The 27,888-nt window shown below is 40.7% G+C and overlaps 3 protein-coding genes across 3 annotated transcripts; 2 read left to right on the forward strand and 1 right to left on the reverse strand.

Annotated features, from left to right (window-relative positions):
* Positions 1–715: 715 nt before the first annotated feature.
* On the reverse strand, positions 716–6,108 carry LOC117299560. The gene is made up of 6 exons (XM_033783109.1): positions 6,080–6,108; positions 4,156–4,425; positions 3,262–3,365; positions 2,035–2,498; positions 1,145–1,332; positions 716–900 (listed from the first exon to the last, which is right to left on the reverse strand). Exons 2-6 carry the CDS (start codon positions 4,409–4,411, stop codon positions 716–718), a joined length of 1,197 nt encoding a protein of 398 aa, XP_033639000.1. The 5' UTR covers positions 4,412–4,425; positions 6,080–6,108.
* A 4,627-nt stretch (positions 6,109–10,735) lies between these two features.
* On the forward strand, positions 10,736–14,296 carry LOC117299561. Its single transcript, XM_033783111.1, has 5 exons — positions 10,736–10,992; positions 11,779–11,882; positions 12,263–12,726; positions 13,429–13,616; positions 14,154–14,296. Exons 3-5 carry the CDS (start codon positions 12,299–12,301, stop codon positions 14,294–14,296), a joined length of 759 nt encoding a protein of 252 aa, XP_033639002.1. The 5' UTR covers positions 10,736–10,992; positions 11,779–11,882; positions 12,263–12,298.
* Positions 14,297–19,371: 5,075 nt separating this feature from the next.
* LOC117299082 (protein OPI10 homolog) lies at positions 19,372–24,572 on the forward strand. Its single transcript, XM_033782501.1, has 3 exons — positions 19,372–19,977; positions 20,340–20,577; positions 24,294–24,572. Exons 1-3 carry the CDS (start codon positions 19,840–19,842, stop codon positions 24,434–24,436), a joined length of 519 nt encoding a protein of 172 aa, XP_033638392.1. The 5' UTR covers positions 19,372–19,839; the 3' UTR covers positions 24,437–24,572.
* Positions 24,573–27,888: the final 3,316 nt, after the last annotated feature.

Raw genomic sequence — 27,888 nt, forward strand, 5'->3', positions numbered from 1 at the left:
AAGTCAGTTTTTAAGTTAATATTTGTTTTGAGTAATTACCAAACGTGTACCTTCCCTTTAAGGGGGATGCAATTTTTATTTCAAATTTCAAATAATAAGCCACAAGGGAAACTGACTAAGTAGGTTTTCAAACTTACCCAGTCACGGTTTAATTTTGGCTATTTTCCAGTACGCGCTAATCCTCCAATCAGATGCTCGAACCGGAGTGTGACCTTAAGCCATAACCTACTCCCAGTTTTTATATTGCACTCTGGGTATGGTGAGTGTCACACTTTCAGTGCAAAAACTAACATTCTAAACTTTGCGGATGCAAAACCAAAACCCAAAACATAACCTAACCACATGGACGTAATGAGGCTGGAAGATAAATTCATAATCAAACGCCCACTCGTGGAATACGGACAAATATAGCGCAACTATGTCCCATATCCAAAGAGGTCCAAGGCCGAGGCCTTGTTGGATGTGAGATGCAGACGCACTTTATTTTCCCGTTTTCCATGAGCGTGTGTGTGATTACTTATAATACTTAAAATTCAAACCTGTGTATATCTTGCCGAGGCAGTTTAAGGCACGCGACTTCATCGCCAAGTATCCGATCCTGTCGGACAGCTCCAGGTGTATGGCGTGGTAGACCAAGGCCATGTCGTAGTCCGGTGGGCTCATGGAGTAATGAGTGAAGCCAATGTTGAAGCAGGAAACCACTAGAGCTGCCTGGTCACCTAGGAAAGAAGAACAGGTATGATGTAAGAGGGTCCTTCACAGTTATCAACATTTCCAATCCTGTCCAAAGAGCTCCAAGTACTGTGTGGTAGACCAAGGCTGAGTTGTAGTCCGGTGGGCTCATGGAGTAATGAGTGAAGCCAATGTTGAAGCAGGATACCACTAAAGCTGCCTGGTCACCTAGGGAACGAGAGCAGGTATAATGTAAGAGGGTCGTTCATCGTTATCAACATGTCCGATCCTGTCGGAGAGCTCTAGGTGTATGGCGTGGCAGACCAAGGCCATGTCGTAGTCCGGTGGGCTCATGGAGTAATGAGTGAAGCCGATGTTGAAGCAGGAAACCACTAGAACTGCCTGGTCACCTAGGGAAGGAGAGCAGGTATGAACGAGAGAGCACACTGATCGAATCGTTGAAATTACTTGCCTCTTTTTTTTGCAAACACAAACTGCTTTTTCTGATGGATAAGGGCATCAGCGAACCGCCCCTCCGACCGAAAAATGGTTCCCAAGTCCCCATGGCGATCTGCCACGGCAACATGATCTTCAAGTCGCTCGGCGATAGCGATGGCTTCTCTCAAGTACTCTTTAGCTGTTCCGAAGTCTGCTGAAGCCCTGGAATGCAATGCAACAATCATAAATTTAGGCTGTTTTTGTCCCATTGGTTGCAAAATGTCATATGACGACGTTTACCAGGGCCAAATTTAAGAGAGCTGCTAAAAGCCATTGGACACTTTCGGAACAGAAAAAAACATTAAAAGTTCACGGATTTACAAATAACTTACAGGGCTTACAGAAGGTAATGGTGAAAGACTTCTCTTGAATTATTATTCCATGAAATGCTTTACTTTTTGAGAAAGCATTAAAACAAAATAAATTCTCGATATTGAGAATTACGGATTTATTTTAAACACATGTCATGACACGGCGAAACGTGCGGAAACAAGTGTGGCTTTTCCGGTTATTTTCTCCCGACTCCGATGACCGATTGAGCCCAAATTTCACAGATTGTTATTTAATATATAAGTTGTGATACACAAAGTGTGGGCCTTGGACAATACTGTTTACAGAAAGTGTCCAATGGCTTTAAGCAGAAAATTGTTGCTTTTAGCAATTCAGAGCAAGATACCAGGTACAGATAGTACACATTACAAAATATCTTGGGCCCTGGTAAACTTATTCTGGTAAGCAATATTGTTTTGTGTTAGCTACTTTTTGTGTTTTAAAAGCAGCTCCATGAAATTGGTCATCTGAATTAAAATTTTGAAACATAAAAAAAAGACAACCAGGTAAGATCGGTGGCTTCGACAAACTTACCTACAAGCATTTCCAAATGACTGTAACATTAGCCCCTTATTCTTGTCGCTCATATTCCGTTTCAACAGCGGCTGGAAAACCTTGGCAATAGCCTCCTTCAGATGTCCACTCCCAAGAATCCAATCCCCGTGATGGATGGTTGTCGTGGTGATCTTGTCCACGTCGCCCATCTCGACGGCCAACATCTCAGCCTCGTCAAGATACGTCTTGGCATCCTGCAAGTTGCCGAGGAAACGGTGAGCATTCCCCATGTCCAACGCCGCCTGAAAGTGCATCTCCCTCAATGATGAATCAGAGTGCCCAGCATGGATCCCTGGGGAACCCTCCTTTGGTGTTGGCAGGTTGCTAGCACCCAATGGTGTAGACTTTGCTGCTTTATATTCTTGTTGAGCAGCCTCCAGGCCTTTGCTAAGTGGCCCAATGGACATGTAAACTTGGTACTTCAAGTGATAACACTTCACTTGCTGTCAAAAAGAGAAGATAAAAGCAAAATGTTAAAGGGGGGGTACAGAACTGGGACCAACTAAGTGCGGAAAACTGCACTTACAGCCAATGCAATTATTGATAAAACTTTGTGAGAAACGTCTCCCTCTACTCTTAAAGGCAGTGTACACTATTGGTAATTACTCAAAATAATGATTAGCATTAAACCTTTCTTGGTGACAAGTAATGGGGAGAGATTGATGGTATAAAACATAGTGAGAAACGGCTCCCTCTGAAGTGCCATAGATTTTGAGAAAGAAGTAATTTTTCATGAATTTGATTTCGAGACCTCAGATTTAGAACTTGAGGTCTCGAAATCGACCATCTAAACGTACACAACTTCGTGTGACAAGGGTGTTTTTTTCGTTCATTATTATCTTACAAGTTCGATGACCGATTGAGCTCAAATTTTCACAGGTTTGTTATTTTATACATATATGTTGAGATACACCAACTGTGAAGGCTAGTCTTTGACAATTACCAATAGTGTCCACTGCCTTTAAGTTGTGTTTAAGAAAGAGGTAATTTCTCAGTCAAATAAAAATACTTCATATGCATCTGAATGCACACACTGAATGTAATTTTTTCAAAAAGGGTGTTTTTTCTTTCATTATTATCATGAAACTTCGATGACCAATTGAGCCAAAAATTTTGCAGGTTTACTTTATGCATTTGTTGGGATACACCAAGTGAGAACACTGGTTTTCAACAATTACCAAACACCTCCAGTGCCTTTAAACTTACCTGCTCAGTAGATATTTCTGGGAAGCTAAGCGTATCTTCAAGTAACGTGGCCGTAGCAGGCAGATTGGTCAGCAGTAGAACTTGGGCCTCGGAAATCCTCTCATCTGTAAAAGACGACAGGCATTTAACATTTAGGATTTGTCAATATGGTATAATGGCCCGACGTTTCGACCCTAGCAGAGTCTTACTCTCACAGACTGAATTACAACACAACACACACAAACTTGGGTTGCGATTTGGCAATCGTTAACAATCTGCTTCTGTCATTGGCCAGTGATTAAACAATGGCAAACTCAACCGAATCAGCTATTGTTACGACTGCAAAAACACACCCTTGTAGCCCCCCTTTGTAACAGAAGCAACAAAGTGAAAGTAAGTGTGAGGGAGAGGTTAGGCAGAAAGCACACAGAAAAAGCAAGAGTTTTGCCCTGAACTCTGAAGAAATTGGAAACCCGATTTTAGGTCTTATAAAGGCAGTGGACACTATTGGTAATTACTCAAAATAATTATCAGCATAAAACCTCACTTGGTAACAAGTAATGGGGAGAGGTTGATAGTATAAAACATTGTGAGAAACGGCTCACACTGAAGTGATGTAGTTTTCGAGAAAGAAGTAATTTTCCACAAATTTGATTTCAAGACCTCAAATTTAGAATTTGAGGTCTCGAAATCAAGCATCTGAAAGCATACAACTTCGTGTAACAAGGGTGTTTTTTACTTCATTCATATCTCACAACTTCGAAGACCAATTGAGCTCAAATTTTCACAGGTTTGTTATTGTATGCATATGTTTAGATACACCAAGTGAGAAGACTGGTCTTTGACAATAACCAATAGTGTCCACTGTCTTTAACTATCTTTTGCCAACAATAAAAATCTACGACTATCTCTTACCGATGGTGAACGGTCTGTATTTCTCTGCCTGGTACTCTGCTAGCAGCTTTTCATTCTGGGCGTCAAAGCCCTGCAGTATCTCCTGAATCTCTCGTCTATGGTCGTTCGATAGACTTAACTTATCAATGTATTTGTACGACATCTTGGTATCGGACAAGTCTGGAACACCCGGGAGTATTGTAGTATGTCGAGCATGAATATGGACCAACGTGAACAAGAAAACCAGAGTGGCTGGTATCCTGGTCACTGGTAACATGGAATGATGATTATCTGTGTGGGTTTAATGAAGAGAAATGAAAAATATTTCAGTTGAACTGAACCCAATTTCATAAAGCCTGTAAGCAAAACAATTGTGGCTCTTTTATCAAACATGCACTTTCACTGTGTAACCCATGGCAAAATATTTACAAAAGAGCCCAGGGGTCGATTTCACAAAGAGTTAGGAGATACAAATTGCATGGAGTGTCCTAAGTTAGGACGAGTAACTGGTCCTAACTCGAGATAAGACTAGTCCTAACTCTTTGTGAAATCCACCCCTGGTAAATAAAACAGCCTTACTTTAGGGACGTCCTGAAGGCACAGAGTAATTGAAAATATGAGTTTTATACATGATGGTTGAGTTTTGCAACTGATTACGACAAGCCCACTGGACACTTTTTTGCCAGGAGGGTAGTGGCGATAACATAACCCTCCTCCTCTTCGCAGTCAGGAGGAGGGTTAAGTCTAAGCAACTATGCCAGGGGCCGGTGCTAGGTTTTGTGAAGACAGCAAATTAGTGTGGGTCCAGGGGTAACTTGTAAGAGTTGCCCTTAACAAAGGGCCCCAATGGCTTTTGGCAGACCAAGTTAGTTCAAAAAGTAAATGGAAGCCACACAGTTTTGAAGCATATTGAATGAATAATGCGGATGGGTGGCGTTTTTTACTTGCAATTTTTTTTCCACTTGCAATTTTTTTTTCACTTGTAAATAGAGGATGCCGTATTCCTGGGCGCGCACTTTGCACCTTTCACAGTACGACTATACTCTACTACAAGAGGAATGTATTTCACCATATAGATAGATAGATTAGGATCAAAATATTCTATGGACAACTTTTACAACTTGACAAGATAAGAATATGATTCACACAACAAACATTCTTTGAAATTGTATGGTTTTTCCCAAGCTCACGGTCCGTCATTTTGTAGAACAAAATTTGTGATTTACGCAAAAAGTATATATAGTTCACAAAGTAAAAGGAAAACCACACATTGTCAAAGGAGTATCATTATAATATTTACTCCTAATTCGTTTTGCTATTGTCTCCACACACCCATAGTTCTAGTAGAACTATGATGTGGTTAGTTCCACCATCTCCGCTATCGTGGAACGAGCGTCAAGAATGACGAGTACTCCTTCTGTCAAAATGTTGACATTCTCTGTCGTGCTAGTTCGACCGAGAATGTCAAAACTTCGAAAAAAGGAGTACAGCGCCCCAGTTACTGGGGCTAGAGTAGGACTAGGAGTACATAATATTCTACCCTTTTAAAGATTATTTTAAACATTTTTCCAACAAGCAACATGGTAATTTGTGGAAGTGTCGTGGCCGAGCGGTTTAGAGCACCGAATTCAAACTCTGGTGTTTCTGATCAGCAGAGTGTGGGTTCGAATCCCCAGCCATGACACTGTGTCCTTGAGCAAGACACTTAACCATTGCTTCGTCCTTCGGATGGGACGTAAAGCCGTTGGTCCCATGTGTTGTGTAACGCATGTAAAAGAACCCAGTGCACTTATCGAAAAGAGAAGGGGTTCGCCCAGGTTGGACTCCTCCGTTGCAGGCAACGCGACGAAGTCTAGTAGGGTATAAATAAAGGTCCGTACCATTGCGAACAATTTTCAAAAATCTGTTAAAAATATTTCTACCTAACTCGGGAGTCTGAACTTACACTCACATGTTCCTTGTAGTTGGAACCCAAAGATCGAATTATTTAAAAATGTTGAATTTCCTCCTTTGGTATTAATATTTTGTGAAAAGAAAATTGAAATTAGCGTGTTCCGATCCCACGTCGTGCACTAACTTCCGTGTAAACACTTTCTTGCACGGATCACCTGGCGGCCTACTATTTGCAGCCAAATCGCTGTCAACCTGCGTTAACCAAACACTAAGCAGATGGATAATAGTCGGTGAGCAATTTACACAAAGCGCAGAACTATGCGATACCGAGCATTGACGTCTTGTGCTAAGACTTCATAAGTCGGAAGCGGTTTTTTTTTCCTAGGACAAATGAGGCCAATTTTTACCATAAATTTGCGCATGCTAACCGTCCCAAGAAAACAAATATGCTTCTCAAATCAGGTAAAAAATAAAGAAAATTGTAGTCAAACTTGTGTTCGCATTGTTTGTAAAGAACCTTTATACCCAGGACGTCATTGCAGTGGCACTGACTGACGTCCTACTACCAGGGCTAGGGTTCGCCCCGCGGCCTGGTTGTGGCTAGCTGCTTTATGCGCCGTAGCACCTTACCTTGTAAGGAAAAGTTTCCGTATGGCGCCACCACTTTTTCATTCGAAATGAAATAATATAGTATCTGATTTACCTGATTGATATATCCCTTTTTGTAAAAATGAGTGAAAAAGTGGTGGCGCCATACGGAAAGTTATCCAAATATTCAGTCACATGATTTGATCATCGTGAATTGTGAATTGAAATAGTGTTTGATGAAACGTTTTCGGTGGGCAAATATTTGTATATGGCCTCAACATTATGACATATTTTTGTACCTTGTAGAAATGCCTAAAATACCAAACTTTTAGCATTTACGAGAGCAAATAACCAGTGGAGCCTTACATGTTCCTAAGTTTTGGTCAAGGGAGAGGAGACTCTTTGCTTGGCAAATAAAACCACACAATATCTATCTACGGACTGTTTACATCGCGCACAGAGAGGTAAAATATTTGCCACGATTTTAGGGACACCTCGAAAACAGGACCGGAAAAGTTTTCGTATGGCGCCACCACTTTTTCATTCGATATGAAATAATATAGTATCTAATTTACCTCAATGAGATATCCCTTTTTGTAAAAAATGTGTGAATAAGTGGTGGCGCCATACGGAAAGTTATCCGAATATTTTGCTGAGCATTCTGGAAAAAAAATACCGAGGCTTAAAGAAGGCATGTGCCTTTATATCATTTCTAATATTTTTGGAGATTTTTATTTTGTAACCCTCATATCAATACTATTATTAATGTTAAAATTTAAACATCAGCTTGTTGATTCAACTATCACCAGGCCTGATACTTCACGGAGGCAACGAAGGCGATTGCCTCCGTGTCCCCTGGTCATTGCCTTGGTGCCCTTGAAATGCTCCAGTAGAAATTAACAATTTCCTCATAGGGTGCCCTTTGCCAAAGAGAAAATGCCTTGGTGCCCTTGCCCTTTCAAAAACGAAGCATACAGCCCTGTATCACTGTTTATTTATACGCTTTATTATAAATATTAAGAAAAAAAAAAGAAAAAAAGAAAAAAAAAATCAGATTTGGAAGCCAGTAATTATTCACACTTTTTATATTTTTTATATTTTTTTATTTTGTGCAAGTTTCCATGGTAATTTTAAAAATTTATTATAAAAAAATATTTTGAATAAAATGAAGGCAACTGCTGGCTATACAGTCATACACAGAGTCTCAAAGAACACTTGTAGTCACTGCAGATGTTTCTTCCATGTATGGCTTCACCGGGAAACCATACTTTCTCGTTTGCCGTGAAAACTGGAAAAACTCAAAACAAATGGGGCCAGTTGAAGTCATCGAAGATCGGTGTGTAGTGTGAACATTTCAATGTTCATCAAGTTTTTATACATGTTTGCATACTTAATATTAACAAATGAAGATAATTAGGGCATCGGTTGATATATGGCATCATTATTTTTTTTCCAATTCAAAGAAAAAGGCATAATAGCGTGAAAACTGGTAAGCAGAGGATATATACTCAGCGCCTTGAGTACCTTGTTTGGTAGGTACGTGCGCTATATAAGACTTCGATATCATTATCATTAATTTAATTACAACAACAAACACTGAACACTATGGAAGTGAAAGTCAGTTCCATCTGATTGATTGTGAAGTGTACTGTACTGTGTTGTACTACCAAGACCCCTGCAGGGAAAAGTTTCCGTATGGCGCCACCACTTTTTCACTCATTTTTACAAAAAGGGATATATCAATCAGGTAAATTAGATACTATATTATTTTATTTCGAATGAAAAAGTGGTGGCGCCATACGGAAACTTTTCCAGCACACGTTTTGCTTTTCAGGATTTCCAAAGAAAGAACTTTCTCTTTAAGGCACCACCTTCACAAACTCTGTAGCACGCAACAAACATGCATATAAGTCCAGGTACCAGACTGGGCGTATATTTATATCTGGTGGGGAAACCGAACGGAAGCTAGCACAGTATTGGGCCCGAAATAGCCAGCCGCGTATTCTATCCCGGAAAAACCAGCCGCGTATTCGGGAAATAGAACACATACAGTACAGGGAGGTAAAAAGATTTCGCATTTTGCTCGATTCAAAACTGGAATCCGTTATTTTAATCGAACGAATTGTGCAATATGTTGCTTGTTGGAAAGATGTTTAAAATAATCTTAAAAAGGGTAGAATATTATGTTCTCCAGTCCTATCCTAGTCCTACTCTAGACCCAGTATACCTAGTCCTACTCTAGACCCAGTATACCTGGGGCGGTGGAGTGGAGTGTACTTCTTTTTTCGAAACTTTGACATCCTCGGTTGAATAGCTGGTACGACAGAGAATTTCAAAATTTCGAAAGAAGGAGTACTGCGCCCAGTTACTGGGTCTACTTCTACTCATCATTCATGATGCTCGTTCCACTGGGAGTCGAAAACGGCCCAATTTTGACCTTTGTTTACAAACTGTTACGTTTTTTTTCTCTCTTTTTTTTCTGGATGTATATATGCGTTAACCCTTCTTCTAAGGTAAGAAAAAAATTCAGTGGTTTTGGAGTTAATTAACGGCGGATAAATTGGTGGCGACGACCGGAAGATTACCCGAGGAGTCCAACCTGGGCTAGGGCGAACCCCTTCTCTTTTCGATAAGTGCACTGGGTTCTTTTACATGCGTTACACAACACATGGGACCAAAGGCTTTACGTCCCATCCGAAGGACGAAGCAATGGTTAAGTGTCTTGCTCAAGGACACAGTGTCACGGCTGGGGATTCGAACCCACACTCTGTTGATCAGAAACACCAGAGTTTGAATTCGGTGCTCTTAACCGCTCGGCCACGACACTTCCATAAATTAACATGTTGCTTGTTGGAAAAATGTTTAAAATAATCTTTAAAAAGGGTAGAATATTATGTACTCCTTGTCCTACTCTAGCCCCAGTAACTGGGGCGCTGTACTCCTTTTTTCGAAGTTTTGACATTCTCGGTCGAACTAGCACGACAGAGAATGTCAACATTTTGACAGAAGGAGTACTCGTCATTCTTGACGCTCGTTCCACGATAGCGGAGATGGTGGAACTAACCACATCATAGTTCTACTAGAACTATGGGTGTGTGGAGACAATAGCAAAACGAATTAGGAGTAAATATTATAATGATACTCCTTTGACAATGTGTGGTTTTCCTTTTACTTTGTGAACTATACTTTTTGCGTAAATCACAAATTTTGTTCTACAAAATAACGGATCGTGAGCTTGGGAAAATAATACAATTTCGAAGAACGTTTGTTGTGTGAATCATACTCTAATCTTGTCAAGTTGTAAAAGTTGTCCATAGAATATTTTGATCCTATCTATCTATCTATATGGTGAAATACATTCCTCTTGTAGTAGAGTATAGTCGTACTGTGACAGGTGCAAAGTGCGCGCCCAGGAACACGACATCCTCTATTTACAAGTGGAAAAAAAATTGCTAGTAAAAAACGCCACCCATCCGCATTATTCATTCAATATGCTTCAAAACTGTGTGGCTTCCATTTACTTTTTGAACTAACTTGGTTTGCCAAAAGCCACTGGGGCCCTTTATTAAGGGCAATTCTTATTAGTTACCCCTGGACCCACACTAATTTGCTGTCTTCACAAAACCTAGCACCGGCCCCTGGCATAGTTGCTTAGACTTAACCCTTCTCCCGACAGTGAAGAGGAGGAGGGTTACGTTATCGCCACTACCCTCCTGGCAAAAAAGTGTCCAGTGGGCTTGTCGTAATCAGTTGCAAAACTCAACCATCATTTATAAAACTCATATTTTCAATTACTCTGTGCCTTCAGGACGTCCCTAAAGTAAGGCTGTTTTATTTACCAGGGGTGGATTTCACAAAGAGTTAGGACTAGTCTTATCTCGAGTTACATGTAGGACCAGTTACTCGTCCTAACTTAGGACACTCCATGCAATTTGTATATCTCCTAACTCTTTGTGAAATCAACCCCTGGGCTCTTTTGTAAATATTTTGCCATGGGTTACACAGTGAAAGTGCATGTTTGATAAAAGAGCCACAGTTGTTTTGCTTACAGGCTTTATGAAATTGGGTTCAGTTCAACTGAAATATTTTTCATTTCTCTTCATTATCCACACAGATAATCATCATTCCATGTTACCAGTGACCAGGATACCAGCCACTCTGGTTCTCTTGTTCACGTTGGTCCATATTCATGCTCAACATACTACAATACTCCCCAGGTGTTCCAGACTTGTCCGATACCAAGATGTCGTACAATTACATTGATAAATTAAGTCTATCATAGACGAGAGATTCAGGAGATACTGCAGGGCTTTGACGCCCAGCATGAAAAGCTGCTAGCAGAGTACCAGGCAGAGAAATACAGACCGTTCACCATCGGTAAGAGATAGTCGTAGATTTTTATTGTTTGCAAAAGATAGTTAAAGACAGTGGACACTATTGGTTATTGTCAAAGACCAGTCTTCTCACTTGGTGTATCTAAACATATGCATAAAATAACAAACCTGTGAAAATTTGAGCTCAATTGGTCTTCGAAGTTGTGAGATATGAATGAAGTAAAAAACACCATTGTTACACGAAGTTGTGTGCTTTCAGATGCTTGATTTTGAGACCTCAAATTCTAAATTTGAGGTCTTGAAATCAAATTTGTGGAAAATTACTTCTTTCTCGAAAACTACATCACTTCAGTGTGAGCCGTTTCTCACAATGTTTTATACTATCAACCTCTCCCCATTACTTGTTACCAAGTGAGGTTTTATGCTGATAATTATTTTGAGTAATTACCAATAGTGTCCACTGCCTTTAAGACCTAAAATTGGGTTTCCAATTTCTTCAGAGTTCAGGGCAAAACTCTTGCTTTTTCTGTGTGCTTTCTGCCTAACCTCTCTCTCACGCTTATTTTCACTTTGTTGCTTCTGTTACAAGGGGTGCTACAAGGGTGTGTTTTTGCAGTCGTAACAATATCTGATTCGGTTGAGTTTGCCATTGTTTAATCACTGGCCAATGACAGAAGCAGATTGTTAACGATTGCCAAATCGCAACCCAAGTTTGTGTGTGTTGTGTTGTAATTCAGTCTGTGAGAGAAAGACTCTGCTAGGGTCGAACGTTGGGCCATTATACCATATTGGCAAAAACTAAATGTTAAATGCCTGTCGTCTTTTACAGATGAGAGGATTTCCGAGGCCCAAGTTCTACTGCTGACCAATCTGCCTGCTGCCGCCACGTTACTTGAAGATACGCTTAGCTTCCCAGGAATATCTACTGAGCAGGTAAGTTTAAAGGCACTGGAGGTGTTTGGTAATTGTCGAAAACCAGTGTTCTCACTTGGTGTATCCCAACAAATGCATAAAGTAAACCTGCAAAATTTTTGGCCCTGCAAAAATTTTGGCTCAATTGGTCATCGAAGTTTCATGAAAATAATGAAAGAAAGACCACCCAGTGTGTGCTTTCAGATGCATGTGAAGTCTTTTTATTTGACTGAGAAATTACCTCTTTCTTAAACACAGCGTTACTTAAGAGTAGAGGGAGCCGTTTCTCACAATGTTTTATCAATAATTGCATTGGCTGTAAGTGCAGTTTTCCGCACTTAGTTGGTCCCAGTTCTGTACCCCCCCTTTAACATTTTGCTTTTATCTTCTCTTTTTGACAGCAAGTGAAGTGTTATCACTTGAAGTACCAAGTTCACATGTCCATTGGGCCACTTAGCAAAGGCCTAGAGGCTGCTCAACATGAGTATAAAGCAGTAAAGTCTATACCATTGGGCGCTAGCAACCTGCCAACACCAAAGGAGGGTTCCCCAGGGATCCGTGCTGGGCCCTCTGATTCATCATTGGGGGAGATGCACTTTCAGGCGGCGTTGGACTTGGGGAATGCTCACTGTTTCCTTGGCAACTTGAAGGAGGCCAAGACGTATCTTGACGAGGCTGAGACGTTGGCCGTCGAGATGGGCGACGTGGACAAGAACACCACGGCAACCATCCATCACGGGGATTGGATTCTTGGGAGTGGACATCTGAAGGAGGCTATTGCCAAGGTTTTCCAGCCGCTGTTGAAACGGAATATGAGCGACAAGAATAAGGGGCTAATGTTACAGTCATTTGGAAATGCTTGTAGGTAAGTTTGTCGAAGCCACCGATCTTACCTGGTTGTCTTTTTTTTATGTTTCAAAATTTTAATTCAGATGACCAATTTCATGGAGCTGCTTTTAAAACACAAAAAGTAGCTAACACAAAACAATATTGCTTACCAGAATAAGTTTACCAGGGCCCAAGATATTTTGTAATGTGTACTATCTGTACCTGGTATCTTGCTCTGAATTGCTAAAAGCAACAATTTTCTGCTTAAAGCCATTGGACACTTTCTGTAAACAGTATTTTCCAAGCCCACACTTCGTGTATCACAACTTATATATAAAATAACAAATCTGTGAAATTTGGGCTCAATTGGTCATCGGAGTCGGGAGAAAATAACCGGAAAAGCCACACTTGTTTCCGCACGTTTCGCCGTGTCATGACATGTGTTTAAAATAAATCCGTAATTCTCAATATCGAGAATTGATTTTGTTTTAATGCTTTCTCAAAAAGTAAAGCATTTCATGGAATAATAATTCAAGAGAAGTCTTTCACCATTACCTTCTGTAAACCCTGTAAGTTATTTGTAAATCCGTGAACTTTTAATGTTTTTTTCTGTTCCGAAAGTGTCCAATGGCTTTTAGCAGCTCTCTTAAATTTGGCCCTGGTAAACGTCGTCATATGACATTTTGCAACCAATGGGACAAAAACAGCCTAAATTTATGATTGTTGCATTGCATTCCAGGGCTTCAGCAGACTTCGGAACAGCTAAAGAGTACTTGAGAGAAGCCATCGCTATCGCTGAGCGACTTGAAGATCATGTTGCCGTGGCAGATCGCCATGGGGACTTGGGAACCATTTTTCGGTCGGAGGGACGGTTCGCTGATGCCCTTACCCATCAGAAAAAGCAGTTTGTGTTTGCAAATCAAAGAGGCAAGTTTTTAACGTTACGATCAGTATGCTCTCTCGTTCATACGTGGGCCCAATTTCATAGCGCTGCTTAACAGTCGATTTTGTGCTTACTGTGCAATTTCTATTTCATAGCGCTGCTAACCGTAAGCACAAGAAAAGGCATGCTAAACTTCCAGTGCTTACCGCACGAAAATAAATGACGTCACAATGCAAATCCATGGTAAACACGCAATGGCCGTCAAATTTTTCTGCTAACCTGTGAAATACGCTATGGCTTAAGCAAATTTTTCTGCTACAGTAAGCACGCAAATTTGCTTACAGTTAAGCAGCGCTATGAAATTGGGCTCTCTCCTTCTTACCTGCTCTCCTTCCCTAGGTGACCAGGCAGCTTTAGTTGTATTCTGCTTCAACATCGGCTTCACTCATTACTCCATGAACCCACCGGACTACAAAATGGCCTTGGTCTACCACGCAGTACACTTGGAGCTCTTGGACAGGATTGGAAATGTTGATAACTGTGAACGACCCTCTTACATTATACCTACTCTCGTTCCCTAGGTGACCAGGCAGCTTTAGTTGTACCCTGCTTCAACATTGGCTTCACTCATTACTCCATGAGCCCACCGGACTACGACATGGCCTTGGTCTACCACACAGTACACTTGGAGCTCTTGGACAGGATGGAAATGTTGATAACGTGAACGACCGCCTTACATCATACCTGTTCTTCTTCCCTAGGTGACCAGGCAGCTCTAGTTGTATCCTGCTTCAACATTGGCTTCACTCATTACTCCATGAGCCCACCGGACTACAACTCAGCCATGGTCTACCACGAAGTACACTTGGAGCTCTTGGACAGGATTGGAAATGTTGATAACTGTGAACGACCCTCTTACATCATACTTGTTCTTCTTCCCTAGGTGACCAGGCAGCTCTAGTGGTTTCCTGCTTCAACAGTGGCTTCACACTTTACTCCATGACCCCACCGGACTACAACATGGCCTTGGTCTACCACACAGTACACTTGGAGCTCTTGGACAGGATGGAAATGTTGATAACGTGAACGACCCTCTTACATTATACCTGTTCTTCTTCGTTAGGCACGACAGAGACATTTGACAAGGAAGAGTGAAACCTAAACCAGCGATTATATTCACGATGATAGTTTATTTTACTCAAACAACAATATTTAAAGCAATAGAACCATTAATAATGTACATGGCAGATTTAATACAATTCAAATGAGAGACCCTAAGATTATAGCTACCGGAAGTTTGATGACTGGGTTTGATGTGCTGGTTACACGGTGCATCTTCTAAATTGACGTCTGGCACTAGATTGGTACATCTGGGGAGAGCCTCAAACCTGGCATGGGTTTAGGCCATCTAGGAAGAGCCTCAAAACCGGGCGTGGGTTTTAGGCCATCTAGGAAGAGCCTCAAAACCGGGCGTGGGTTTTAGGCCATCGGAGCGCAAGAACCGGGTGGTTCAAGCCATCAAATTGAAGGAGAAAGAGCACAGCTTTGACTGACTGTCTCTGTGCAAGAACCGGGTGGTTCAAGCCATCAACTTGAAGGAGAAAGAGCACAGTTGTGACTGACTGCCTCTATAACTGGAATATGGCTGAAACACCAATACTGAACAATGGTGTGGCCGACGGTTGGAGTGGTGACACCCATCAATGTATGAGTTGGGCAGAGCCCCTGGCTGACTCAGTGGTGGCGGAGTGATGAGTGTCACCACTCCAACCGTCGGCCACACCATTGTCCAGTATTGGTGTTTCAGCCATATTCCAGTTATAGAGACAGTCAGTCACAACTGTGCTCTTTCTCCTTCAAGTTGATGGCTTGAACCAACCGGTTCTTGCACAGAGACAGTCAGTCAAAACTGTGCTCTTTCTCCTTCAAGTTGATGGCTTGAACCACCCGGTTCTTGCGCTCGGATGGCCTAAAACCCACGCCCGGTTTTGAGGCTCTTCCTAGATGGCCTAAAACCCACGCCCGGTTTTGAGGCTCTTCCTAGATGGCCTAAACCCATGCCAGGTTTGAGGCTCTCCCCAGATGTACCAATCTAGTGCCAGACGTCAATTTAGAAGATGCACCGTGTAACCAGCACATCAAACCCAGTCATCAAACTTCCGGTAGCTATAATCTTAGGGTCTCTCATTTGAATTGTATTAAATCTGCCATGTACATTATTAATGGTTCTATTGCTTTAAATATTGTTGTTTGAGTAAAATAAATTATCATCGTGAATATAATCGCTGGTTTAGGTTTCACTCTTCCTTGTCAAATGTCTCTGTCGTGCCTTAGTTCCTTTTTGACATTGTAATGAATTAGGCGCACGTAACAGAATTGGGGGCTTGTCCGGGAACTGAACCCGGGACCTCTCGCATTACTCCATGAGCCCACCGGACTACAACTCAGCCTTGGTCTACCACGAAGTACACTTGGAGCTCTTGGACAGGATTGGAAATGTTGATAACTGTGAAGGACCCTCTTACATCATACTTGTTCTTCTTCCCTAGGTGACCAGGCAGCTTTAGTTGTATCCTGCTTCAACATTGGCTTCACTCATTACTCCATGAGCCCACCGGACTACAACTCAGCCATGGTCTACCACGAAGTACACTTGGAGCTCTTGGACAGGATGGAAATGTTGATAACGTGAACGACCCTCTTACATTATACCTGTTCTTCTTCCCTAGGTGACCAGGCAGCTCTAGTGGTTTCCTGCTTCAACATTGGCTTCACTCATTACTCCATGAGCCCACCGGACTCCGCCATGGCCTTGGTCTACCATGCAGTACAGCTAGAGCTTTCTGACACTGACAGGATTGGAAATGTTGATAACTGTGAATGACCCTCTTACATTATACCTGTTCTTCTTCCCTAGGTGACCAGGTAGCTGTAGTGGTTTCCTGCTTCAACATTGGCTTCACTCATTACTCCATGAGCCCACCGGACTACGACATGGCCTTGGTCTACCACACCATACACCTGGAGCTGTCCGACAGGATCGGGTACTTGGCGATGAAGTCGCGTGCCTTAAACTGCCTCGGCAAGATATACACAGGTTTGAATTTTAAGTATTGTAAGTTATCACACACACGCTCATGGAATACGGAAAAATTAGCCCTGGCGGCCTTACACTTTCGTAATACTACAGTGACATCCTGGATATCAGGGTACATTTCTGGGGCGGAAAATTTTCAAAGCTTCATAACTCAAATTTTACCTGCAAGAAAGCACTAATTTCAACAGATTCACACTCCATGGCAGCATATATTTTTCTGCGGTGGGTTTTGATCGTCATATATTTTTCAAAAATCCGTCATTTTCATGAAATAATGCAGCTCCCAACGTTAAGGAACTCATTTTTGTTCGTACTCTCACAGTCTGCCGTGTTTACGCAAGATGCGCAAATCTTGCCTTGCATTTGTGTGTGAATGCTGTGCAGTCAAGAGTATGGTGACCAAGAATTCATGCGTCTTGCATGCGAATGTATACGCAGATGCACGGCAACAGACAACACTGTGAGAAAACGATAAAAACAGGATTTTTTTAACGTTGGGAGCTGCATTCTTTCACGAAAATGACGGATGTATGCCGCCATGGAATGTGAATCTGTTGAAATTAGTGGCTTGTTGCAGGTAAGATTTGAGTTATGAAGCTTTGAAAATGTTCCGCCCCAGAAACAGGCCTCGATAGTTAGGACTCTGTATCTGAGTACAGAGGAAGAGTCCTATATAGGGCTAACGAAAAAATATAGTGCGTCTGCATCTCACATCCAACAAGACCTCGGCCTTGGACCTCTTTGGATATGGGATGTAGTTGTGCTATATTTTTCCTATTGTGCCATATAAAGGAAGCCACTATCAGATAGCACCCCCAGAGATAATTACTTTAAAGAAGTCAATAATTATTTGAAAATCAAAATCATTTTTGATTTGTGTCTGTTCTTCTCTTCATCATCAGCTCTGAAGGACAATGAGGCGGCCATCTTGCTCCTTGTGGAATGCTTGGAAGTCCACAGTCAAACTTGAAACCATCGCGGACTGGGCATAGCTTACGGGAACATCGGTACGGTGTACCGAGCCATGGGTACGTTGTGTAATGTTTGTTATTGAGACATTAATGAGCCAGTCGGCATTCTCCCTTAAGGCAGTGGACACTATTGGTTATTGTCAAAGACTAGCCTTCACAGTTGGTGTATCTCAACATATGCATAAAATAACGAATCTGTGAAAATTTGAGCTCAATCGGTCATCGAACTTGCGAGATATGAATGAAAGAAAAAAAAACCTTGTCACACGAAGGTGTGTGCGTTTAGATGGTTGATTTCGAGACCTCAAGTTCTAAATCTGAGGTCTCTAAATCAAATTAGTGGAAAATTACTTCTTTCTCGGAAATTATGGCACTTCAGAGGGTGCCGTTTCTCTGGAGAAGTGAAAAAGAAAAACGTGAAATCTGTGGATGAAAATTTGAAAATAAAAAATATTAAGAAAGCACTGGATTGGTGAAAAGTGGTAAAGTTAACAAGAAAAATGAGCAGAGTTTCTGTTGGGCGCGATAATAATAATAAAAATAATAACGAGGTCTTATAGAGCGCACAAATCCACAAAAGTGCTCAGGGCGCTATTACAGAGAAAATACTAACAAAAATAACAAAGAACAGATTAAATACAAAAGAATGGATCTTTGAAACTTATTAAAAAAAAAACTAAAACACCCCAAAGAAATTAAAAAATAAACCTGATAAAAAAAACTAAAAAAACAAACTCAAATATGATTAGAGTGCCACTGCACTGACGTCCTGGGTATAAAGGTTCTTTACAATGCGAACACAAATTTGACTACAATTTTTTACCTGATTTGAGAAGTTGAAATTCCGTTCATATATTCATAGTGTCCCTCACTATATTTTCAATGAGTTTACAGCTAACAAATGTATCCATGGAAGAAATTATTTCCGAAAATATGTCGAAGTTCTGCACTGGCGATATTGATCATCGTATACCACTTGATAGTGTGAGCTCAAGTGCGCATGGCTTTAGAGTACAGCGCGTTGTCTTGCCGCTATTCGCCGTCAACTGGGTAGGTGCCATCAAATCGTCTTCAACTCCTCCAATACACATTTAAAATCCAGGAGGCATAATACTGGAAAGCACTACACCTCAAATAGAATTTTTTAAAGTTTCAGGTTGAATTTCGGTTACAAAGTGAGTTTTTTTCTTAAAAAATATTTATAAGCAGCAAAGCCGTCTGCCGTCATCTTGCTTTTTCACATGGCTTCTTCTTGTCATATAGACGGACAACAGAGGGCGCCTCCCTGCGCGCGTATATTTTTTTCCTAGGACCGATGAGGCCACTTAGCATGCGCCAACTTAACGGCCTCATCTGTCCTGGGAAAAAGATACGCTTCCAGCACATGGAGTCTTGGCACAAGATGTCTATGCTCGGTATACAATGTTCTGCGCTTTGTGTAAATTGCTCGCTGACTATTATCCATCTGCTTAGTGAGTGGTTGACGCAAGTTGATGGCGCCGCCAGTGATCAGTGCAAGAAAGTGTTTACACGGAAGTTAGTGGACGACGTGGGAATGGAAAACGTAAATTTGAATTTTCTTTTCACAAAATATTAACACCAAAGGAGACAATTCAACAATTTTATATAACGCAGGCTTGGAGTTCCAACTACAAGGAACATGTGAGTAAAAGTTCAGACTCCCAACCTAGGTAGAAATATTTTTAACAGATTTTTGAAAATTGTTCGCAATGGTACGGGACCTTTGGACTCCGTCGCGTTGCATGCAACGGAGGAGTCCAACCTGGGCTATATAAAGTACAATGCTCTCTTGTCTGAGTTGTTGGCCATTGGAATAACTTATCAAAATGATATTTGGTTGTGTTGACGGAGTGGACGACACCAAACGAGTTGACGGCAAGTAGCAGTAGGATTGCGAGTGTAAAGTCAGGTTCATACTTCCTGCAAATGCGAATGCAATTATGCGATAGAACAAATGGTGCCGATTTCACATGGCTGTTTAGCACTTGGCAAACTGATGTGAACTATTCCTTGCGAATTTGGGGTGCAAAATTAACAACGCATTCACATTCGCTTTCGCAGGAAGAAGTATGAACCAGGCTTTACACTCGCAATCATCTCTTAACTATTCTCACCCATTCTATACTCAGGTCCAGACGGACATTCAAAGGTTTATGACTCGCACGTCATCCTCTAACAATGACAATGCGGCTAGCATCAACCACATCGTTGTCTTTCTACAGAGACCTCGGAGTGAGGGAGACCCCGATCTGTTCCCCATCCCCAACACTAAACTCGCAATCAGATCAATTGTGGTTTTACCCTTTACACCGATATGTTAGTACTCGGTACTTTCCCGAGTTCTGTGAAAAAAAAAATCACAGGCATATTACTTGGGTGGGATTCGAACCATCGACCCTTGCAGTTATAGAGCAGTGTCTTCTTACCATCCTAAATAAAGGGTTGCAAAGCTACCAGGCACTCTAGGTGGTCTAGTTTGTAAGACACTGCTACAGATTTGCAAAGGACCTGGGTTCTAATCCCACCCAAGTAATCGAGTATGCCTGAGAACTCGTGAAAGTTACTCGTCGGTGTAATGGTAAAATCAAAAGTATATGAAATTCTTTATCCCAAATGCAAATTTAACATCTAGTTCTCGCAACCATCTCTTAACTAGTTTCACCAATTTTACTCTCTAGGTCCAGACGGACATGCAACAGATAGACGACACTCATGTCCTCTTCAACATTTTCAATGCGGCTACCATCAACCACATCGTTGTCTTTCTGACCGGAACCGGAGCGTTTCCAGAGGGAATGGGCGGGGCCATCTACTTCAGTTGGCCGTCACCGGAGGGCGAAATGGTCTGGATGTTTCTCGGTTTCATCACCAACGAAAAGCCAAGTGCCATTTTTAAAGTAGTCGGCTTGAAGAAAGGTATGGTTGACAAAAAAATGTAGTCAATATGTTTCATCAGGCCGGTGTTTATATCCCGTTTTATTGGCATAACTGTCACATCTCCACCCGCAAAATATTATGATTACATGTCCATGTACGTGCAAATGGGCAATTCCACGGTCAGTCGCATAACACTTTTCAGTGTCATTTCTCGATCGTGGTGCTAGAAGTTCTGTGTGAGATATTCTTTCCTCTAAGTTTATAGACTGATTTGTACTTGACACCCAAGGCTTTGAATTGATAATTATTAGAAATGTTGTGGGCTTCGTGCTCTGGATGTTATAACGTTTTAAAGACCGGTCAGTCGCATTACACAAAAAGGACATGGTAAAAAAAACACTTGTCACAATTCAAAAATCTCCTCTATCAAAAAGATTGTGAAAGTGTTACTATATGTAACACACAACTCTTATACATGAGTATCCAACAGGATACTTATAAATGGTCAGCAACTTGAACTTTTAGGTATACATGGCAAAACCATGGTCAGTCGCATAACGGTCAGTCGCATTACAGTTTTCCAGGCAATGTAGCCACGCCTACATGGTGCCCAAGCCGAGTTCTGATTTGGCAAAATTGGGTTCATTCCTTGTCAACAACTAAAAATAAATTGGTTTCATATGTTAGCTATAACTTCTAAGTGGAAAGAAAGTTGTGACACAAACTCGATTTTTGTGTGTTATGTCCATGTTTGCTTGGAATTGCCCAAATACCTACAGGAACAATCCTTCTTGCCCAGAGCAAGACTATTGAGATATTCCCTAAAGCAAAGCAAGAAATCATCTTGGTTAGAAGCATTGGACACTATTGGTGATTACTCAAAATAATTGTTAACATAAAAACTGACTTGGTAATGAGCAATGGAGAGCTGTTGATAGTAAAAAACATTGTGAGAAACGACTCCCTCTGAATCTGAAGTAACGTAGTTTTTGAGAAAGTAGTAATTTCTCACTAAAATATTTGATTTGATTTCCAGACCTCAGCTGAGGTCTGGAAATCAAGCATCTGAACTGAAAGCACACAACTTCGTACGAACAGGGTTTTTCTCTTCCATTATTCTCTCACAACTTCGAAGACCAATTGAGTTCAAATTTTCACAGGTTTGTTCTTTGTGCATATTTTGAGATACACCAAGTGAGAAGACTGGTCTCTGAAAATATTACTAAAGGTGTCCAGTGTCAATGATCAATTTTTGGCATCCAGTGGTTCCACTTCGTCAACAACAATGAGGTCACCCAAAGAACGTGTCCGCCCCCCCATCAACCAACTAATTCAACACCGCCACTCTGCCTTCTTCGGTCATGTCGCTCGCCTAGCTGACAACATCCCAGCTAAAAAAGCTCTAAAGCATCGTCATCAACTCAAGGGGAGGCCTAGCACCAGCTCCTGGCTGGAAGAGACCTAGACAGAGGCCGCCCTCGGTCATCCTAGGCCCAACAACTTGGCCGGCCAAGCAAAATCGCCCACATGTGGCGTGAGGCTGTAGGACGTGGACACATGAAATCGGCGCGATGGACCCTTGCTGCCTCTGCGGGTTGATTGATTGATTGTCTTTTTATGATTTTGTTTGAATGTGTCTTTCAAAGGAAGTTCTACAAACAACTCATTCATGCAGTCTATGCCTGTACAGCAGCCGATGAAGACGATGTCACAGATTGGAATCTCTGTGGAACACCTTCACGTTATCCACCAGCAGAAACTACCCAGGTGCGTTTTTATTTTGGTGTTGTGCACAGTCGGCTGGGTATTGGTAATTGTTAAAGACCAGTCTTCTCACTTGCTGTATCTCAACATTTGCCTAAAATAACAACCCTGTGAAAATTTGAGCTCATTCGGTCATCTAAGTTGCGAGATAATTATGAAAGAATAAAAACACCCTTGTACGTGTGGTAACTTTATTCCGGTTAACAAGGTCCCAATTGCATAGAGCTGCTCAAGTAGAAAATACTGTTAAAAAAATTCTCACTGGCTGGTAACTTTATCTCGGTTAGCATAATTTTGATTTGCTTAGCTTATTTTGTGCTTAAAGGCAGTGGACACTTTTGGTAATTACTCAAAATAGTTATTAGCATAAAACCTTACTTGGTAACAAGTAATGGAGAGCGGTTGATGGTAACAAACTTAGTGAGAAATGGCTCCCTCTGAACTAAGGTGGTATTCAGGAAAGAAGTAATTTGCCACGAATTTGATTTTGAGACCTCAGATTAAGAATTTTGAGGTCTCGAAATAAAGCATCTGAAAGCACACAACTTCGTGTGACAAGGGTGATTTTTTCTTTCATAATTATCTCGCAAGTTAGATGACCGAATGAGCTCAAATTTTCACAGGGTTGTTATTTTATGCAAATGTTGAGATACAACAATTACCAATAGTGTCCTGTGTCTTCAAGCAGCTCTATGAAATTGGGCCCAGTATCTCAGGAGTTCAGGTTGCGCCTAGCCCTCTATAGGACTCTTCCTTTGTGCTGTTCACAGAAACAGAGTCATAAATATTAGGGCTTTTTCTGGGGCGGAAACATTTGGAAGCTTTAGTAACATTTGAAAAATGAAAGGGCTGCATCGGATTTGTTGGGTGTCATGACCGAGTGATTAAGGGCATTGAATCTAAGTTCAGGTGGAAAAGTCAGCGGAGTGTGGGTTCGAATCCCAGTCATGACACTTATGTCCTTGAGCAAGACACTTGACTATAGTTGCTTCTTTCCACTCAGGGGTATAAATGGGTACCTGCGAGGGTAGAGGTTGATATTGTGTTTGAAAAAGCCACTGGTGTGCCAAGGCAGTTCAGGGCTGTATACTCCCCAGGGGGGCTGAGAAAGATTACAGGGATGTAATTTGCCCAATGACCAGGGCACTAATCTAAAGCGCATTGAGATGGTTCGCTGAATAAGAACTTGTCTTTATTATTATTACGTCTTCAATTAATCGTGATGCAATTAAGCCTGGGCGACTATTGCGACTAGTGTCAAAGTCGCAACTATTGATTGCTTAGTCGAGTAGCGACTATCGTTTTTTAACTACTCGGTTAATCGCACCTCCACGACAACTACAACAATAGTCGTGGCTTCCTGCTTGGTGAACCAATGGTGTTGCTCACCACTATTTACGACGACATAATTTACTTACGAAACACAATCGGACATCACGATCAGAAACACAATGCGACTCGATGAGAGCTGTTGATAAAATAAAACATCGTGAGAAACGGCTCCCTCTGAAGTAACAAAGTTTTTGAGAAAGAAGAGATTTCTCACTGAAATATTTGCATCTGCGAAAGACTTCAGGCGTGAAGCCTTTCTCAGACTTCTTAAAAGAATTTTTTTCTTTAACTATTTTCTGGAAGTTTGATAATCGATTAAGGCAAACTTCCACAGGTTTGTTACATTTTATGCATACATGTTGGGATACATGAGCATGGCAAGTGCTTGAAAACTGGTCTCTGACAATAGACCTATCCATTAGGCTCCGCCCACGGCGCACATGTGAGCAAGAACACGTGAGGCTCTCCTATGCCATTCTGCACAACCTGCCGCCCACGCCAAGCATACGCATGTCAGACTTTATTTGTCAGACTTTGTGTTGCGCAATGGGATGTGATTGGTCAATACGCAATGATGGGGCGGAGCTAAATGGATAGGCCTATTACCAAAGGGGTCCAGTGCCTTTTACTTACTTTTTGTTTTCTCTCCATATATTAAGACGTCGACTTTGACCAGCTTCTCAGAGTTCTCCATGAAGATGTTGGAGAACTTCTACAACTACGCCTCGTGGTTCGGAATCAACCAGTCGCAGATGACACCCCAGCCAAATGTCAGCTGGATCCCCATGACGGTCCTAGATAAATGGTTTCAGAACTTCAAGAAAAAAATGGCGCAGGATCAGAACTTTTGGAGGAAGTAACTGTACTTGTGTCATTTTTGTATTTTAACAATTTTAAGATTTGGGTACTATTTGTAACACAAAACATAATGTCCACAGATTTACATTAAACTTACTCAGTTTGAAGATAATGATGGTAGAAAGCTTCCCTTACAATATAACTTGCTGAGGTGCTGTAGATTTTGAGAAATGAGTACTAAAACAAGTCACCAAAATCACTTTCGTCTCACTTTCAGTGATTGCAAGTAAAAACGTATGAACCAGTTACATGTATGGTATGTTATGGTTTTTACATGCTAATACGTTTTAACATGCTAATACTGAGACTAAAATAACTTGTGTGACATTGTTTTACTCATTTCTCGAAATCTGTGGACATTGTGTAAAAAGTACCCAGACCCTTTAAAGGCACTGGGCACTGTTTGGTAATATTGTCAAAGACCAGGGGTGGATTTCACAAAGAGTTAAAGACAGTGGACACTTTTGGTAATTGTCAAAGGCCACTTTTCTCACTTGCTGTATCTCATCATATGCATGAAATAACAAACCTGTGAAAATTTTAGCTCAATCGGTCGTCGAAGTTACTAATAATGAAAGAATAAACACCCTTGTCACACGAAGTTGTGTGCTTTCTTATGCTTGGTTTCGAGACCTCAAATTCTAAACTTGAGGTCTCAAAATCAAATTTGAGGAAAATTACTTCTTTCTCGAAAACTACATCAATTTAGAGGGAGCTGTTTCTCTAGATGTTTTATGCTATCAACGTCTTCCTATAACTTATTTCCAAGTAAGGTTTTATTCTAAAAATTATTTTGAGTAATAGTGTCAACTGCCTTTAAGACTAGTCTTTTAACTCGAGTTACTCGTCCTAACTTAGGACTAGCCTTAGGATTTTAAAATCTCCTAGGACTAGTCCCAACTCTTTGTGAAGACGACCCGTGTATTCTCAATAGTGTCCAGTGCCTTTAACATTTACTAAACAATTTTTTAATAACTGTATACAAATAGTTTTGCACGATGTCTTTTCTTTGAAATTGATGCAATTATTATGGTGATTTCAATTGGGCATGGCGTTCTTTCTATTTTAGTCTAATTACCGTATTTTGTTCACCCTTGAAAAATCTGAAAAATTGTGATTAAACAGACTTGAATGTCTATTAAAGACTATGCCATGTGTACTTATCTTCTGCGCTGATCCTCTAATCGATGCTCGAACCGGAGTGTGCTCCTGTGTGTTGTGTAATGCACAGTAAAGAACTAAGTGCGTATATCAGAAGAGTAGGGGTACGCCGCGGTGTTCCTGGTTTAATCGGAAGCATATTGCACCACAGCACCTTGTAAAACCATTTACATGGTGCTATAAGATAACAATACCATACTTCAAAAACCTGGCCCCACATACCTTGCAGGGAAAATACTGAGTGCTTTGTTTCGACCCTGAAGGGTGTGATACAAAGCGCTATATAAGAACCAAGTATTATTATTATGTTGATGCATTTAAAGGGTCTGGGTACTTTTGTAGGACAAAAAACACAATGTCCACAGATTTACATTAAACTTACTCAAATTGAAGATAATGATGGTAGAAAGCTTCCCTGAAAACATGACTTGCTGTGAAGCTGTACTTTTTGAGAAATTAGTAAAACAATGTCGTGGAAATAATTTTTGACTCTTCGAAAATTATTTTAGCATGTAAAAACGTATGTTCAGGACATTGTTTTACTCATTTCTCACAAACTACATCACCTCAGCAAGTAACTTTTAAAGGTAAGCTTTCTACTATCATTATCTTCAAACGGTGTAAGTTTAATGCAAATCTGTAAACATTGTGTTTAGTGTTACAAAAAGTACCCAAAGAATTATGTAATGTATTTATTTGCAACTGCTTTTAGAGATTACCAAAAGAAATAAACTTAGTACATAAAGGTCATAGGATTTGAGGCATTGCATGGTGAGGTATCAATGTACATGTATATTTGGTTTGCGGTAACACCATGTGTGTATCTACTTGCCAGGTAGAGTTTGTTCAGTCTCCTGACAATGACTAGAGCAAGCTAGTCGAAACGTTGAGACCAACCCAAGAACTTACTCCGCGGTAGTATAGTTAATTACGATCGAATAGGCCTAAGCTAAAGTAGTAGTCCCAGCCTATTTCTTCACCATCCGCCCAGGTAATAGTTAATAAGCAGGACAGTTCTTTTCAGAACTTAGAAGTCTCCCGAATACCCGAACATCTACTCTGCGGTAGTAGAATAAAGCAAGACAGTTCTCTAAGAACAAACTCTACCTGGCAAGTAGATACACACATGGTGTTACCGCAAACCAAATATATATGCATATAGGACGTTTAAAAAGAACTTCGACATATAGCCATACCTAAGTTATTTGTACACAATCCTCAATATCGTCACTGCTTAGCAAGGTTTAGGTGCTAAGCACATAAATTACAAGTTGAGGTTGGGAGATATACAGGTGTAGCATTTAAGGATCGTATGTATTCACTGCTTGGAGGATGTTGAAATCCAAATTCATTTCATTTCTTTTGCCAAATGTTTACTGTATTCGGAAAGATATTGTATGATACCATGGGTCAAAGTTACACAGGTTTTAGTATCTTATCTGACAAGAAAAAAATAATTTTCCTTGTGAGTTCTCAAAAGAAAACCATAATTAATTGTGTTTCGAAACCCAAACATAATTTAACATTTGTTCTTGCTGACCTCTCCAGAGCTCTTCTTCTGTGTTGTATAATAAGTTTAAGTTTTGTTATTGGTGTAACCCTTCCCGTAGGGAATGAGGTTTGTTCCGTTTAAGGAACAAAATTTGATACAATACAATACAATTATTATTATTATTAATGCATCCAATATTTGCAAAATATTGCGTGTAGTTATTTAAATGCCTCGTAGTTTTAATAGCAACTGTACGAAATTAAATTGCAATGGAATAAGGTTGAATCTGTGTTTCATGTTTTCTCTTTCATTATTGTTGTAAACAAAAACGGTTTACTCTACAAAAAATGGATGTTCAAAGCCTTGCATTTTTTGTTACCAAAATTCAAATGGTAAGCCTTACGTTTTAGTAAAATCCTTGCAATTTTCTAACACAACAACATGCATAAGATGGCCATATTTTGTTATTTTTATTATTTTTTTATGTTATTTGGTGTTTTTTTTTTTTTTCTGGGGGGGGGGGGTGGTTGAAGTGTACCGAAGGCTTTAAAAGTTAGATTATTTGGTGGCGCAAATTTGAGTGAGATATTTTCAACAACGAAATAATGTCACTTTTTAATAATCTACCTACAAGTTATTTATTCCTACATTAATAATAAGCTGAGAAGCGAACCAAAAAATAGACCTCATATATTACCTTTAGTTCTTTCAACTTTGCGCTAAATCATTTCAAGTTAAACAAA

This window comes from Asterias rubens, chromosome 14 (genome assembly GCF_902459465.1).
Source record: "Asterias rubens chromosome 14, eAstRub1.3, whole genome shotgun sequence".
NCBI classification, from domain to species: Eukaryota; Metazoa; Echinodermata; class Asteroidea; order Forcipulatida; family Asteriidae; genus Asterias; species Asterias rubens.

Bases quoted from the DNA above. Each gene is read 5' to 3' on its own strand.
- LOC117299561 (XM_033783111.1), top strand. From the start codon at position 12,299: ATGTCCATTGGGCCACTTAGCAAAGGCCTAGAGGCTGCTCAACATGAG. The intron at 12,727-13,428 runs GTAAGTTTGTCG...ATTGCATTCCAG, and splicing joins TCATTTGGAAATGCTTGTAG to GGCTTCAGCAGACTTCGGAA. The intron at 13,617-14,153 runs GCAAGTTTTTAA...CTCGTTCCCTAG, and splicing joins TGTGTTTGCAAATCAAAGAG to GTGACCAGGCAGCTTTAGTT.
- LOC117299082 (XM_033782501.1), top strand. From the start codon at position 19,840: ATGACAATGCGGCTAGCATCAACCACATCGTTGTCTTTCTACAGAGAC. The intron at 19,978-20,339 runs GTTAGTACTCGG...TTTACTCTCTAG, and splicing joins TTTACCCTTTACACCGATAT to GTCCAGACGGACATGCAACA. The intron at 20,578-24,293 runs GTATGGTTGACA...CCATATATTAAG, and splicing joins AGTAGTCGGCTTGAAGAAAG to ACGTCGACTTTGACCAGCTT.
- LOC117299560 (XM_033783109.1), bottom strand. From the start codon at position 4,411: ATGTTACCAGTGACCAGGATACCAGCCACTCTGGTTTTCTTGTTCACG. The intron at 2,499-3,261 runs GTAAGTTTAAAG...TCTTTTTGACAG, and splicing joins CAGAAATATCTACTGAGCAG to CAAGTGAAGTGTTATCACTT. The intron at 901-1,144 runs GCAAGTAATTTC...CTCGTTCCCTAG, and splicing joins TGTGTTTGCAAAAAAAAGAG to GTGACCAGGCAGCTTTAGTG.